The sequence below is a fragment of the Zea mays genome, chromosome 5 (genome assembly GCF_902167145.1).
Source record: "Zea mays cultivar B73 chromosome 5, Zm-B73-REFERENCE-NAM-5.0, whole genome shotgun sequence".
Lineage (NCBI taxonomy): Eukaryota > Viridiplantae > Streptophyta > Magnoliopsida > Poales > Poaceae > Zea > Zea mays.
In genome coordinates this window covers 10,418,155-10,433,651 of record NC_050100.1, presented here as the reverse complement: position 1 = coordinate 10,433,651, position 15,497 = coordinate 10,418,155, and the positions used below count along the sequence as shown (strand labels likewise).

The 15,497-nt window shown below is 45.1% G+C and overlaps 2 protein-coding genes across 2 annotated transcripts; one reads left to right on the top strand and one right to left on the bottom strand.

Moving 5' to 3' along the window:
* The first annotated feature begins 4,189 nt into the window (after positions 1-4,189).
* LOC100284486 (glucan endo-1,3-beta-glucosidase 7) lies at positions 4,190-7,089 on the top strand. Its single transcript, NM_001412941.1, has 3 exons — positions 4,190-4,667; positions 5,548-6,605; positions 6,705-7,089. The coding sequence occupies exons 1-3, from the start codon at positions 4,592-4,594 to the stop codon at positions 6,897-6,899; spliced, it is 1,329 nt and encodes a 442-aa protein (NP_001399870.1). The 5' UTR covers positions 4,190-4,591; the 3' UTR covers positions 6,900-7,089.
* On the bottom strand, positions 7,004-14,913 carry LOC100279338 (adenylyl cyclase-associated protein). Its single transcript, NM_001412940.1, has 10 exons — positions 14,525-14,913; positions 14,055-14,226; positions 13,901-13,965; positions 12,246-12,567; positions 11,991-12,159; positions 9,759-9,868; positions 9,633-9,688; positions 9,487-9,543; positions 8,513-8,656; positions 7,004-7,398 (listed from the first exon to the last, which is right to left on the bottom strand). Exons 1-10 carry the CDS (start codon positions 14,807-14,809, stop codon positions 7,312-7,314), a joined length of 1,467 nt encoding a protein of 488 aa, NP_001399869.1. The 5' UTR covers positions 14,810-14,913; the 3' UTR covers positions 7,004-7,311.
* Positions 14,914-15,497: the final 584 nt, after the last annotated feature.

Sequence of the window (15,497 nt, the reverse complement as noted above, 5' to 3'; positions counted from 1 at the left end):
TCCATGGTGTTCACCGCCAAGACCGACGAGCGTCGACTACTCATCGACTTCTACTACATCCTCGTGCTAAAGAACTCTATCATTAGTTTGGGACAACTCGATAGATCGACTATGGTGTCTTGCACGTCTAGATTAGGGGTAAAAACGATTAGAATATATCTCGTTCTGTTTTGCTCTGGTTTCTACATTGACCTATTCAAATTCGTATTTATGGACACTATGACCATTCTTGTTTATTTGAAAATGTAAAAATAGGACGGAAACAGTATGAGTGTTTTTCCTACCGTTTTCACTTCTCGTTTTAGTCAGGATTGAAAGGAAAACATGCTTTAAGCCATTTTTTAGATGAGTTTAGGTGTTTGATGACCATCACATTATAATAGACTAACTAATTTACTAAGTGTATGATCACATGTTCATAAGATTAATAATTGAAGATTCTAAGTCAGAAATAACTCAAACCTAACTAGAAAGGGACATATTATGGAAAAGATAAACTAATGGTAGTTCAACCATTTAGATAAGTTTTAAATGTCCCTAAGATCATATTTGAACAATCTAGAGAGGCAAGAAAGGTCATATTTTGAAGTTGGCATTTTGAAGCTAAGTTTGAGCCAAAATGAGAATATGAGTTAAAGAACTCAAAATGGTCAAGATCCATGACTTAGATTGGTTGGACAGTCTCTAGATATACTCCCTTCATCCCATAAAACAAGGCGTACATGTTTTTAGGAAAGTAAACATTTTAAAACTTTGACCAACAATTCAGAAAAAACATATATTTTTATTGTATTCATGTTACATACTTGAATTTGTATTCAAAAATACTTTAATATGATGCTCAATTTGTATTTGTTAATTCCATATTTTAAAAGAAATTAATGGTCAAAGTTTTGCTCTAATGACTTTGCCAAAAAAATATGCGTCTTATTTTATGGGATGAATGGAGTATTTGTCTAAGTCATAGGAAAACTTAAGAAGTAAGCTAAATAGAGACAAAAGAAGAAAACCTCAAAAAGTACTTAAGGCTGCTGCTCTGCGGTGCACCAGACCAGTCCGGTGGGTCAGTAGACCGATTGTGCAAAGAACATTTTTGGGGTTTCTGACGGTTAGCACACCAGGCGAGTCGGATCACCAGTGTGTGCAGACTGTGCACCTGATTGGTTGCACAAAAACGTTGTTTTCTAGACGAAACCAATTGGCGCACTGAACCAAGTCCGATTTACATTGGACCTCCCATACACCCAACGATCGAAACAGATACGCCCAATGATCGGATGACATGGTGTTGACGTGGCATTTCCGTGGTGCACCGGACCAGTCCGGTGCATCTGATAGCCTAACACCATGAACAGAAAGGTCACTGGAACAACAGTCTAACAGAGGGTGGTGCACTGGACCAAGCATTGTTGAACCACATGAAATGCAGTTCTGGGGGTTTATCTACAATGACTATATAGGTGGTTGTGGGCTATAAATACACCTTCAACTGGCACATTTCAAGACACAAGAGTTGAGCATTCAAATCTATACACTAGAGCAACACTCCCATTTGATAAAAAATATCCTAATTGCCACATTAGAGAGAATTGAGCAAGTGGTAGCCGTTCTAGTGTGAGTTGTGGTAGTGCAATAAAGAAGAGTGTGTTGCGTGTTGCGTCCTTGAGCTCTTGATCTTGGAGTTGTGACTCACATTCATTGTAAAGGCTAGCAAAAGACTTCGAGTTTGTGGAGAGCCTTATGGAGACTTTAGTCTCTTCGATTGAGTTGAGAAAAGTAAGAAGACTCAAGTTTGATCTTCAGAATCACTTGAGAGGGTTGAAAGAGACCTAGTCACTTAGGACACCTCAACGGAAACATAGGTTTTATTTGGAACAAAGCTCCGGTAAATCAAAATCGTCATGTCTTGTGTTTGCTTGTTTGCGATTTGACTTTACCCCCTCTCTCTAAGTTTTCTGCGTTGATCTTCACTATAATCATTTGTGTTGCTTCAAAATTAATTATGCATTTATAAGAGCAACACAAGCAAGAAGAACTTATCTCGTTACTCTGATTAAATTGTATCATGCTCGAATGCCTAGTTGTGATCAAGTTTTGTTATTAAGTGATAAATTTTAGGTTTTGCCTATTCACCCTTCTCTAGCCAACTTTCAATTGGTATCAGAGCTCAGGACATCAATTACTATCCAACAACCTAAAGTGATGTTGGGTGCATCCCAAAAGAACAAGACGCTGTCGAGAGAGAAGCAAAAGGAGAAGGTCGAGGGATCCGTTAGCTCGGATTCCAAGTCCTACAAGGAGAAGGACAACAAGAAGAAGATAATGAAGAAGGCGATATACTATGAGGCCACAACATCAACATCATCGAGCATTAGTAGCAATGAGTCCACCTCCCACAAGCATCGACATCAACAAAATACGGTTAAACAAAATTACTCTCAAACCCCTTTCAATTATTCTCGCATTCGTCACAACACCACTACTCCCTTACTATCGTTTCCACTTGAAAAACCACCACATTTTGATGGTAAAAATTATTCTTTATGGAGATGATAAGCCATGTTTATAATGTGATAATTTGGGATCAATATCTCTTGCTATAAATCCATTCCATGGTCGAGGTATACATGTTGAAACCGATTATCATTTTGTCTGACAAAAAGTAGTAAGGAAATAGCTGGAGATTCGAGCAATTGCTTCAAAATATCAAATAACTAATGGGTTCAATGAGACTTTATCTACACAATGTGCAATTTTTAGAATAATCTTAACTTACTAGTGTAGTTTTGATTGGGAGGGGATGTTAGAAAGGAAACTATATTATATAGGCCTTACTCTTCACATAAGTACAAGCCATGAGCTTGACGTGTATTCTAAGGACTCCAACTAGGAATCTAAGGCTAGATATTCTAGTTTGTATCTAGGTTAGTTATCTTGGTTGTAATCTGATCAAACTGTATACCTATTACACATAAATATAGACCATCTACCTCAATGAAGGGAACAACGTTTTAAACATACCTTTCATTTAGTTCCCCGCATCGACAATTCTTCATCTAGAGCTAAATGTGTGTTTAGTCCTTGTTGTATTCGTAAATTTTCAATTTTTATATATCAATGTCTAATTGTTACTAATACCATATTGGTCTATATAGTTGGGCACAGGGGGTGTTGGAACTGCATTTGTGAATACAATGTTCGATGACCCTTCTAGAGCAATCAAAACTCAAACTATCCAATTGATGGCTATGTAACATTCAGTTCCATGTAATGCGTATGAATAGTAATTTAACTTGAGTTATGGATATTTTTTTTTGTGCGATGTGTGATTAGACAATTTTAAGATATGTGAATGGATCTGAAGTATGGATATATGTTGTGGCTGGTGAAACTATTAATTTCCATTGGTTAAGTAGTGGGCTGATGGAAGTTAATCATCCAGAGATAAATTTCGTCGACTAAACAATCAGCTTACATAAGTTAGCTAATCTTTGTCGGCGGCTCGTTTTTGGCCGGCAGAAATTAGCACGATAAAAGGTAATTTTCGCCAGTTGTCTGAAGTCAGACGAAAATTAACTAGTTATTTGAAGTTGACAAAAATTACGTCTAGCTGACAACACAAGTTAATAATTTTCGTCGTCATACGTCGACGGAGATCGACGAGAGTCAGCTCCGATAAAAATCAGCTAACTTCATTGAGAAAATGCTAATCCCCGTTTAGACGCAAGTTAGGCTGTCTCTGGCAGCTATTTTATGACATCTAATGTTTCAATCGCTATTTCAAATTTCACTTGTAAACAGTGTAATCTAAATCTCTTATTTTACTTGATCTGTTGTGGACGGTCTTATGGTTTAGAGCTTGTAATTCGTTTTAGTGTTTATCCATATAGATTGGATGAGATTGAGTCGATTTAAATCCATAGCAAGTCAAAATATATCTTAATCTTCGGTATGGAATATCAAAAACCGAACAAACCTTCGGTGTTCTCGGTTATATTCCGTATTACTAACTATGTGCCTTATACAAACACCGTCAGAGACTCAGAGTCGCTGCAAATCACCTGTGGAATGCGGTCCATCGCCACCTTTCTACTGTTCTAGAGGTTGCCTCCCTCGCTCGCTCCGCTGGTCGCCGCGCAGTTCAAACGGGGCGGCTTCGCTCGCCGTTCTTATTAAAGCCTGGACGCGAGAGGCGGAGGGTGGCGTGGTGCTTTAGTAGGCTTTAGCGCTTTGCTTTTCCATCCCACCCGTTTTAGCGAGAGCTTTACAATTACACGGGGCCGGCCTTGTTAAGCTGCTGCTGCTGCTGTTATCGCTCCGCAAAAGCGCGAGGAGGGAGAGCGCCACCACACCTCTGTTCCTCGGTCTCCTTCTCTTCCTCGCTAAGCAACCGGGCGCAGCCTGCCGGCAAAGGCGAGGGCGCGGGAAGCCCGCGTTATTTATTAGAATAAAGAAGCACCCAGCCCGCCTGTGACTGTGAGAGGCCGGCGCGGAGGGAGTCTCATCAGATCGTGCCCTCTGTCTGTCCGTGTGTCTGATTACGCGTGCGTGCGAGGGTCAGAGAGGAGGGAGGGAGGGAGGGGCTCTGGAGATGACGGGGAGAAGGGAGCTTCTGCTGCTTGCGCTCCTGGGAGTCCTTCAGCTAGCTCTTCGTCTACCTTCCGCAGGTGAGGGTCTTCGGTTTCGTAATCGAGTCTTGTCAGTTCGTCAGAGCTCTGTTCTTAGCTGAATGAAACACTTGATAGTACTACTTTTCTCTTCTTTTTTTCTTTTTGTTTCTTGTGGAGTTTGAACTGAACTACTACTATTCGCGATGATGGTTGCCAGCTGCAAAATTCAGTCTCAAACAGAAATTTAGCTTCACTCGAGCTGGCGGTTAAGATAGAAACAGTGGCACAGTCCAAACTTCTTAGTCTGAATCTCTTCTTGAGCTGTTGCTCTACGTTATTGGGCGTGTTCGGCTGGCTGCAAGCCGACACTGTTGCAGCTGTTTGGATTGCTGCAGCTGCAATCCATAGAGAGAAAAATACTGTACAAGCCGCAGCCACAGCCGGATTGCAGCCGCAGCGAACACGCCGATTCTTTTCCCCCTCATCAAACTACAGCTGTCTGTCTGGTCTGGACTCCTCCAGACGGCTTCCTCCGTTGGTTGTCTCGTCTGACAGCGAAAGGAATAAGTGCCCGTGTGGAATAGGAGCCGTGTTTGCATTCTCTGGAGCTCTCTGAGCCACACGAATCCACGCCCACCGTCCCCTCAAGGTGTCAACATGCCATCAGTCCACGGCGACATGTAGCTGCGTGCGGTGAAACCGACACGGGACACCATCAACTAATTACATATTCTACAGTTTTTTTTAATTCACGTGTTTAGACTCGGACTTCGCCTTCGACGTGTCGAGCACTCGAGCTGGAAGTGGCTTATGTGTTCATTGGAGGTCTTTGCAGCGCGGGAATTTTTTGAAGAAACGTCTAGCTTTATTTATGATACCCCCAGTACATTGAATGGTTGATGAGTACGATTAAGCTGAGACACGTGTGTGCTTGCAGCGTCGCAGTCCTTCATCGGCATCAACTACGGCGAAGTGGCCGACAACCTCCCGCCGCCGTCGTCCACCGCGCGCCTCGTCCAGTCCACGACCATCACCAAGGTGCGCCTCTACGGGACCGACCCGGCCATCATCTCCGCCTTCTCCGGCACGGGCGTCTCCCTCCTCCTGGGCGCCACCAACGGCGACATCGCCAACCTCGCGTCCTCGCCCGCGGCCGCGGCGGCCTGGGTCGCCGCGCACCTCCCGGCCTCGTCGCCGGCCGTCTCCACCGTCTCCGTCGGCAACGAGGTCCTCTTTGCCGACGCCTCGCTCGCGTCGCAGCTCGTCCCGGCCATGCAGAACCTGCACGACGCGCTGCCGCCCAACTCCAGCGTCAAGGTGTCCACCGTGAACGCCATGGACGTGCTGGCGAGCTCCGACCCGCCCTCCTCCGGCGCGTTCAAGCCGGAGCTCGCGGCGGCGCTCGACCCGCTGCTGGCGTTCCTGAGCAAGACCGGCTCGCCGTTCCTCATCAACCCGTACCCCTACTTCGCGTACCTCAGCGACCCGCGCCCGGAGACGCTGGCCTTCTGCCTGTTCCAGCCCAACGCCGGCCGCCCGGACGCGGGGTCGAGCCTCACGTACACCAACATGTTCGACGCGCAGGTCGACGCCGTGCGCGCCGCGCTGGACGCCAAGGGGTACAAGGACGTGGACATCGTGGTGGCCGAGACCGGCTGGCCGCACAAGGGTGACCCCGACGAGGCCGGCGCCACGGTGGAGAACGCGCGCGCCTTCGTGTCGGGCCTCGTGTCCCACCTCCGCTCCCTGTCCGGCACGCCGCGCGCGCCCGGCAAGTCGGTGGAGACGTACATCTTCGCCATGTACGACGAGGACCTCAAGCCCGGCAAGGCGTCGGAGCGGTACTTCGGGCTGTTCCAGACCAGCCTCGCCGAGACGTACCCGACGGGGTTGCTCAGGAACGGCACGGCCGGACCGATACCAGCCACGGCGCCGGCTCCGGCGCCAACCACGTCCGCCGCGACGCTGAAGCCAACGCCAGGGCAGCAGACACAGGTGGGGTTACAGTATGATACATGGTGATGTAGCTGCTTCTTCCTGGTTCGTCTTTTGCTCACTGGCTTCTTCCTGATAAGAGTGCCTCCGTCGGTGCAGGTGACTCCAGCGCAGCAGGGCTCGACGGCGGCAGCTGGGCCTTCCGGCATCTGCAGGCCGGGGCCAGGGACGGCTACGTCGAGAGGGACCACTACCGCTTGCGCCCAACCTAGTGCTGCTGAATCGTCTCGCGCTTCCTCGATGCTCCCTATCATTGCCGGTTTTCCGGTCATAGCTTTGCTGATGTTTACATGACCTTTTTTTTTCTTTATGCTTTTTTCTGCCTAATGTATTGCGCCACCTCTCGTATTCTAGTACGTGTTTCACGATCCAAGCACAGCGTCGAGATTTAAAGTACGATAACAGCATTTGCCATTGTCACTTTGTTAAAGGAATCTGAAAAGAGACTCGAAAAAAGCAAGCGTCCAAATGAATACAAATATAATGAGATTCAGTGTCAAAGAATGATCAGCTAAAGACATACAAACCAAGTTTGGTGGTTTGTTGGCACACAAAAACACCAACAGAAAGGAACCACGTGCATGCAGGACATACACACCGCGGACTGAGCAAGGGCAACAAAAAACAACAATCGCAGACCGAGTCCAGTGCTGCAAGACCCAAAACTGTTTACAAACCTCAAAAACAACAGCAGTAACAATTGTATTCACGCTCCTGAGTGTGAAACTGGTGAAGTGGTGAACTGCCCATCCTTGAAACTATGGATGTACTGTTGAGGCAATGCATGCTCCACCTATAATACGACAACTCAAGTTACGTGCGAGCGTTTGATAGTTACAGAAACAGAGATATGTCAGCGTCAGTGCCAATCGATCCTGAGTTACTGACTCACAAGTCTAGGATGCTAATTAAATAAAGAAAAGATAAAACCTGACACCAAAATTGCTAATTAAATTGCCGAGTTAAATGCTATGCGTGCGTATAACAAGTACTAACACCTCACATAACATGCAAAAAAAAACTACTGGTACCGCAGTGACAAAGAATGTGAACAATTGTGTGGTGGCCTGGTGGGGGAGGTAACATATTGTCATATTCTAGCATCTTAAATCTCGCATGGCATCGATCTATAATCCAAACAGGTTCAGGCAATAGACTTAGGATCTATTTGGTTCAGCTACAGCTGTGGTGTGAGTTGACAATTATGAAAAAGATGAAAATTGTTTGGTTTAAAACAACTGTCAACTATAAATAATGTAAAAACTACAGGTTATGTAAAAGCGATAGACGTTGCGTCATCGCCTGAAGCATCGCCATCACCGAACGTCAAAGTGAGGGCTAGGACGGCACTGAGAGGGGCAATGTCAGATGCAGACGGGTGACATGGATGTTGGGTGATGGAAGCGTTGAAGGGTCGACGAGGAAGAGCTGTGACAATTTAGGGATGACCGAGCCACGTACCGACCGCTAAAGTTGGACGCAGGGAGGCGGTTCAACCCTAGCCGCCGCAGGAAGGTGCTATCAGGTGAGAGTCGAGTCGGAAAAAGGGACTTCTAATAGAAAAGAAACGATTTGATACTATAACAATGTCAGGTGGATAATATTTGGGAAAAAAATGGATGATAAGAATATGAAAAATCTGAGATGGGAAGAGATTCTGGATTGAACTAGAGAACCCCTTAGTAATCCACTTTATTTCTGTGTACACTAGAAAGTTAAGATAATATATATCAGTAATCAGTATTCGCATATCAGTGGTATATTGATATATAATCATCTATGGGCCTAAAAGCTCTGCAAAATGTAACAATGTAACATATTGCCAAAATTCTTTTCTTTCAACCCTTTGTTACTACGTTAAGCTTTCTCATACATCCGAAAGTACAAATGTAAGGTGCAGATCTTACCCAATCACCATCAGCGCCACCACTTGGAACCATCACATTGATTTCGCTAGATTTGGCAGAAGTAATTGAAGCTCCCAGCGAATCTTTGCTTAAGTATAATTGACATCCAGATGTGTTGTCGATTGATATTGTCGGTGACGTACCCTGAGAGAAAAGGATAAGGAATCAGGACTTTTGACAAAATACAAGTTTAAAATGTAACAAAATGTACATTCAAATACTGACCTTGTTAGTATGTCAGTTATATCAAAGAGAATTATAAAACTCTGGACAATTTCAAATTCTTGAAATTTGTAAACATAACAGGTTTAAAAGAAAACAGAATAAAATTATAACCAACATTATAAAAGCATTTGAGTGCTCTGGTTTGAAGAATTAATAATTAAACACAGAAATCACACCATACCTCAAGGAGCTATTTTAAAGACAATAAATCGGTCAACAATCAAATCAAGCACTTTAGACTATCTCTAACGGCTTACCCATACCCATATTCAAACTTCACTCTACGAACAGTGCAGTCTACAGTGCAAAACAGTGCTTATGGGTAAATTTTGGGTAAACTGTTAGAGTCGGCCTTACATACAATGGACTGACTAGACATCTGCTTATAGGCGACATATCTAGTGTAAAAATAATTAGAGTGACAACATGCTAACATCAAATCTTGTCCATCAAATCCATCATCTACGGCTGAGTGCAATCCCACCTGGGGATAGCACGCCATATTATGTGAAAACATAGGGGTTCTTTAGAAAATAGTCTGAGAGGTGGCGAGATTGCACTTAGCCATAGATGGTGGATCCGATGGACAAGATTTGATGTTAGCGTGTTAGCAACTTAGTGGTTTTTACACTAGATATGCTGCCCTGCTTGTAAAGGATAAAAGAGCAGATCCAGAGGAAACAATGCGAGAAAAGATACCAAATAGTGAAAAGGAAAATATAAATATGCATACACATAAAACAAAATACCTGACATTGGACCTCAACGCCATTGCAGTTGACAATCTCAAAAGCTGCTACAACATCCTGAAACATATAGTAGCTAAAAGATGTGTTGCCAGGATGATATGACAAAATAGGTGAGGACCTCTTGGCCTCGAACAATTTAAACTAACCTTGAATACAATTCCAAACTTAGTGCATTTGTCAACAGTGATATTGTTAACCTTGCCTGTAAATTTTTTATAAGATTTTTGTTACCAAAGGATAGAAAGGTATACAATCAAACTAAGATACACTACCGTTTACTTGAAGGACAGAATCCTTGCATCCATACACATAGACAGATTGTCTGGAATCACAATCATCAATAGCAAGGGTCTTCTTGCCAACCTGATTCTCAACCACCCATCTGTCAATAATCACAAGGGATGGAACATATTGAAACATGGACATCATTTGATACCATGTCAGTACATAGTTTTGATCAAGCATGACAGAAGTTAAAATAGAGTGATGTACTGTTTTGTCTATATAGAGAGTTCTATGCCATCATTATATCATTAAAATTTAAATATTTAAGAATGGCATAATTATTCCAGAAGATTATAAGATACACAGTTGTCACATGTTTGGCATTAAGTGGACAGATAACATGTGATTGATTGAATGCAAAAGCCCAACCTTTGTGGAATGAGATAAGTCCATTTGGTTCAAACTCAGCACACAATCTGGAAATGCAAGTGAAGGATGCTTGAGATGATGATTAGTCGATTAGACGGCTTTGGGTTGGCAGGATGTGTGATGCAAATGGAAGATGTATGGGGTTAAAAGAACGCAAAGTGAGCTATGTCTACTCTACCTACATATAATAATCTTAATTCTGGAAAAATGAACCAATAGCTTAATTTTAGCTTAATTCCTATTGTGCAGAGGCCAAAATCCTCTTTTGATCACAAGCCACATACTCACATTTGTGCCAGCTAGCTACAGAAATCCAAAACAACAGGTCAGCAAAACATTCAGCAAGGTTGGCATTGTTACAGGTTACCAATTATTAAGCCCAAGATATAGCTGTGAACCAACGGCTCCAGTTTCTTAGATAGCATACTAGATGGTGTGCCGTTTTGCGTCGAGGGGCAGGGCAACACCGCGCGGGTCTTGGCCTCGCCCTCGGCTGCGGTGGCTCGGCCTGCGCGCCCACTTGCGTGGTTGCTCGCGGCCTGCGCCATCATGGTTGGCCGGCGGCCTGCTCGTGGCGACAGTGGGCTCGCGCGCCACCCCCCCCCCCCATTGTTCGGTGGCCTCCCCGGCCTCACCCTTGCCCGACTGGGTCTCCGCTAGCTCGCCGGGTTTGGCTGATCTGGGCCTTGTCGACCTGGATCTGGCAGCTGGTGCTGGTGGGCGAGCTCCCCATGGTGGTGCGGCGGTGAGGAGCGAACGAAGGTGCAGCGAGCTGTGGCCTGCTCGTGCGGTCGACGAGGCCTCGCCTGGGGCTTTGGCCGCCGAATCTGGCTCCCCGGTGGCGTTGTGTGGCGACGGCAAGTGGGCAGCAGTGGCCCCAGCGGTGTCTACGTTGGTGCGCGTGCCAGTGGATCTGGCGCGTCGGCAGGAGGTGCTGCAGCCGCTCGATCAGGACCGTGGGCCTAGCCGAAGGGTGGTGGTGGTCGACGCAGCTTTGCGACTGTTGTGGCAGCCAGCGCGTCGATGGCCTTCTGGATGGGTCTGTGTGGGTTGTCTGGGTGGCGGCGGGGAGGTGGCTTGCTTTGTCCTAGGGTCCTGGTCTGGCGTTGTGCTGGGGGTTTTCTTTGGCGAAAGCCTTGGCGACAGTGACGACCCTGGGCGCCACTTCCCCTGTTGAGGGCGTCGTGTTCCCCATCACTGTCTTTCGTGGGCGAAAACTCGATCCATCTCGGACCGGCGACGGTGGCGTCCCCGACGTCACTCCCTTCCTGAAGTCATCGCTACTGAAGTTCGTCTCGGCCACATCGTCGCCTTCGATGGTTGCTTTTGGCTTTCGGGACCCGGTTTGCGTGTGGAGGTGGAGGCTTGCATCGTGAAGTCAAAGCTGCTAAGTCAAGGGATGTGACTCGGCAACAATGACGTGGGGCGAACCCCCCCCCCCCCCTTCGTGGGTTGGTTTCCTTCGAAGGTGAGGCATTTGGTGGAGGGGGAGCAGAGAATCAAGGTTTTGGAAGTCTCGCTGGTGAACAATCAGAGTTGTCTCGAGTGGGGTGTTTCGTGGCTTGGCAACGACGGCGCGCCGCTGTCTTCCTTCTCCTGTGCCGGTGTTTGTAGTCGTCGTCATGTTTCCTTTGGCCATGTGATGCCCATCTTGGGGAGTCGGTGTTGCTCGTCACTTGTGTTGAGCTCGGCAACGATGACTCGGGATGGACATTGTGTGGGGGGTGCTGTTGTCTGGGTTGTTTGTATGCCCTGTGCAGGTTTTGGGCCCGGTTTCCCTTAAAACTGGGTCAAATCCTTTCTTCTTAATTGAGGCAAAGCTCCTGCCATTACGTTCAAAAAAAACTCACTTGCGTCCCATCTGAAGTTCCAGTTTAGGGGGTCCAGATTTGAAAGAGAAGGACCCTGCACGGGAAGTCTTTTCAGGAGCTGCAGCAGGAGCAGGAGCAGTGCTGCTGACAACACCGCTTCTATCAGCGCGGTTTTTAGACTTCATGTCATCGGTAACCTTTCGCAACCCTGCACAGCAATAATGTGGTTTAATATGTCTGTTCATCAGGTCTGGGAGAGGAAATCATCATATCCTAACAAGTGTTTCCATATACCTGCAGTCACAGGTTTTGAACTAATCTCTTGGAAGACAGCAGACATCCCTTCTTTAGGCTTTGAAGATTTTGGAGACTTCTCTGTGCTAAACAGAGGCGCTGCAGGAGGAGCTGGTGGAGGGGGAGCCTTAACCGCTGGAGCTTTAGGTGTAGGAGCAGCAGCCTTTGGTTGAGAAACAACAGCGCCTCCAGCAGGACCCCAGACAGGACCAAGAGGGTAGTGCTTTTTAACATAATCCCGCAAACCAGGCATATATAGATCCTTCAATGCTTTAGCCCATTCAACATGATCAGGGTCTTTGTTTCTGTACTCCACAAGAACCTACGAGCAAGAAAAAAATGAAGTATATGCTTCATAAACCATACTTGTGAAGATGCAATTGCTTCGCAGTAGAACAAAAGTTTGAATTAATAAGACCATCTTAGTGCATCACAGCAAATTAATCAGCAAGCAAAGCATACAAGAGCAGTTAAGTCTAAATAGATATGTTTCTAGAGTTGCACTTTAAGAAGGATACAGTTATTTTTCGGTTCCTTATTTGGTGATAGCTATACTGACCTTTTGTAACCTTCAAGACAACTTTGACCGCTGCTGTCTAAATTTATACCCATATACCATATATGTAGTATACAAATAAAACCATACTTTTGTTTAGGTATTTCTAGAAAAAGTCTTCATATAGTCGGTATCAAAAAAAACTCGACCTGCAAGAGCAAGACAGCCCCTATGCATTGTTATGAAGAGAAGATCTTCTCACATACGTAAAAAAACCGAACCCCTGCCCCACCCATACATGTAGTATACAAATAAAAACATACTTTTGTTAAAGTATTTCTAAAGAGAAGTCTTCGTATAGTAGGTATAAAAAGCTCGACCTACGGGGGATAAAAGTCGTGGAATGACCACCATAGAGACACCGTAACCCATGTGAGAATGACCACAACTGAGGTCGGGGATTTTTTTTTAACCCAAACTGGAATTTGCTATCACGCGGAGTCGAACTCAGGACATGAGTGCTACTCAGACCATCTAACCAATTCAGCTGGAGGTCATTTCGCACATATAGTCGGTATTGTAACTCTAAACATATTAATGGAGGAATAAAGGTTTTTTCAGAGTTGTATTTATGATAAGTCTTTTATGGAAGGAAAGGAAAAAATAGTAATATAAATTTTCATATAACCAATATTAACAAATTTATGAAAATACTAATGGAGGAGCAAATATGTTTTCCTGGGTTTTGAAAGTGGCATATTTACTGTTACTTCTCTACGATGTGCTCCTTCCGACCAAATGTCTGTGCTGGAAGCAGGCCAAATTTTTTGTTGGTATGCCATTTAAGGCCAAATATGCATTTTCTCAAAAAAAAACGATCATGGATTTTATCTACTTGGTTATCTTTGGATTCTTGTTACATAAACAGACTGCCATTTGGTAGTAGGTAACAAAAACAGTAACAGTATAATCCCTAGTAACAAAATATGCTGATGTGTATTGTTTATCTTCTCATTACATCCCTCTCATCTAAGATGAACCCATCTTAAAGAAGTGTGATAGTGCTTTAAAAAACTGTGCATCCAATGTCAACTATATTTATAGATGCTCAACATATAAGTAGAGCACAAAGTACAAAATGGTCATAGGAGAAGCATACCTTGTTATTATAGAACTCAGCCATCTGCCAGCTTTCCTCTACATGTGCCGTTGGGAAACTCATGCCTTACACAGAAGAAGGGGGTAAAACAAAATGAGTGGTATATCTTGTGTATGTTTGACAAGATTAAACCAAGTGGGACGACTTTACTAACCACAGTCCTTTCCTAAGAATGCCACCCAAGCCAAAGCAGGTAGACTGTCAGCAACACTCTTTAAATGGTTGAAATAGTCTGGTCTCCTTCCTTCGGTCATTGCAGTTGCTTTTGCCATAACATCACTGAGGGGCTTAACGAAGCCCTGCGCATCAGCCATTGATGCTGGTTTCTGCACAGCATAAAAGGGGGAAATGCTCAGTGAGGTAACAATAACTCAATAAGCATTGCTTAGTTAGATCCACCAATACCTACACGATTCGTAACATATAGGAAAACAATCCTGGAGCTAATTACTACTAGAGAAACTACTTCAGCAGAAAAAACTACTTCAGCAGAATGATCTTAGATTTGATGAACAAAATCTGTCATTTCCCCGTGATATGACGCATTGGATTGGCAAAACACAAGGAGATCTACGAGCGGAGCACACGCAAATCGACCAGATCGCGCGAGCGCCCGCCAGGTACCTGGTGCTGCTTGGCCTGTACGAGCATGTCCTTGGCGACGGCAAATGCCTCGGCGAGCACCTTGGTCGCGTCCAGCACCTTCCCGCCGATCTTCTCCGCCGCGGCCGTGAGCCGCCCGACGGCCTCCGCGACGAACTCGTCGTAAGCCATGATGGCCGGATCCGACCGGGCCTCCAGAGCGTCGAAGTCGCGCGGAGCCGTCGACGCGAGCGAGGCGCCGGAGGCCACGGCGGCCTCGAGCCGCGCCACCGCCGCCTCCAACCGCTCCACAAGCGCCACCTCCATCGCCTAGATCAAGCTACGTGGCGCCGGCGTGTGGTCTCTCGATTCCTCTCTCTCCCCCAGTCTGCCTTTCTCTCGGTCTCGGTGCGCGCCGGCGTGTGGTCACCCTGGCGGTTTTATGGCTTTGCGCCTTCTCGTTCTTTTCTTTTCTTTTATTTTATTTGTTATAGAACCCTTTTTTCGAGTGCAAAAAAATGCAACATATTCTAATACAACAGCGTCAACTTTTTTGAAAAAATCCTGGTATATCATCAGATTTTATATTCATTCCTTGTGTGTCACTAAATGACATATAGGTATATTTTTGTGTGTCTGACATGTGGGGGCAGTGGCACACAAGGAACGCTTATATTTTCCGCATACAGGGAATTGGCCCTAAACTTAATCTAGATCCTTCGTGTAACAACCTTTGGTTTACGTTTTTTAAAAAACATCTTCCACTATTGTGTCAGTTATATATTTGAAAAAATGCATTGCATCTCATCCAAGGTTGTACATGAATGCGGTCTTTGTACATAAAATATGTTCATATATATTTATTTATTGACAATCTCAGGAAATTGGTGTCCGTCTATAAGGATTTTGTTTGGTTTTGATAATTGATTGATAACTTAGTGGACTAATAAGTGTTTATATTGAGATACACAGGGGAGTAGTCCACATGTTCACTAGTGTGACTTAATTGAGCCAT

Coding starts and splice junctions, on each gene's coding strand:
- LOC100284486 (NM_001412941.1), top strand. CDS start 4,592: ATGACGGGGAGAAGGGAGCTTCTGCTGCTTGCGCTCCTGGGAGTCCTT. Junction 4,668..5,547: donor TCTTCGTCTACCTTCCGCAG/GTGAGGGTCTTC, acceptor GTGTGCTTGCAG/CGTCGCAGTCCTTCATCGGC. Junction 6,606..6,704: donor CGCCAGGGCAGCAGACACAG/GTGGGGTTACAG, acceptor CCGTCGGTGCAG/GTGACTCCAGCGCAGCAGGG.
- LOC100279338 (NM_001412940.1), bottom strand. CDS start 14,809: ATGGAGGTGGCGCTTGTGGAGCGGTTGGAGGCGGCGGTGGCGCGGCTC. Junction 13,966..14,054: donor ATTCTTAGGAAAGGACTGTG/GTTAGTAAAGTC, acceptor CTTCTGTGTAAG/GCATGAGTTTCCCAACGGCA. Junction 12,568..13,900: donor CTGAGTTCTATAATAACAAG/GTATGCTTCTCC, acceptor TCTTGCTCGTAG/GTTCTTGTGGAGTACAGAAA.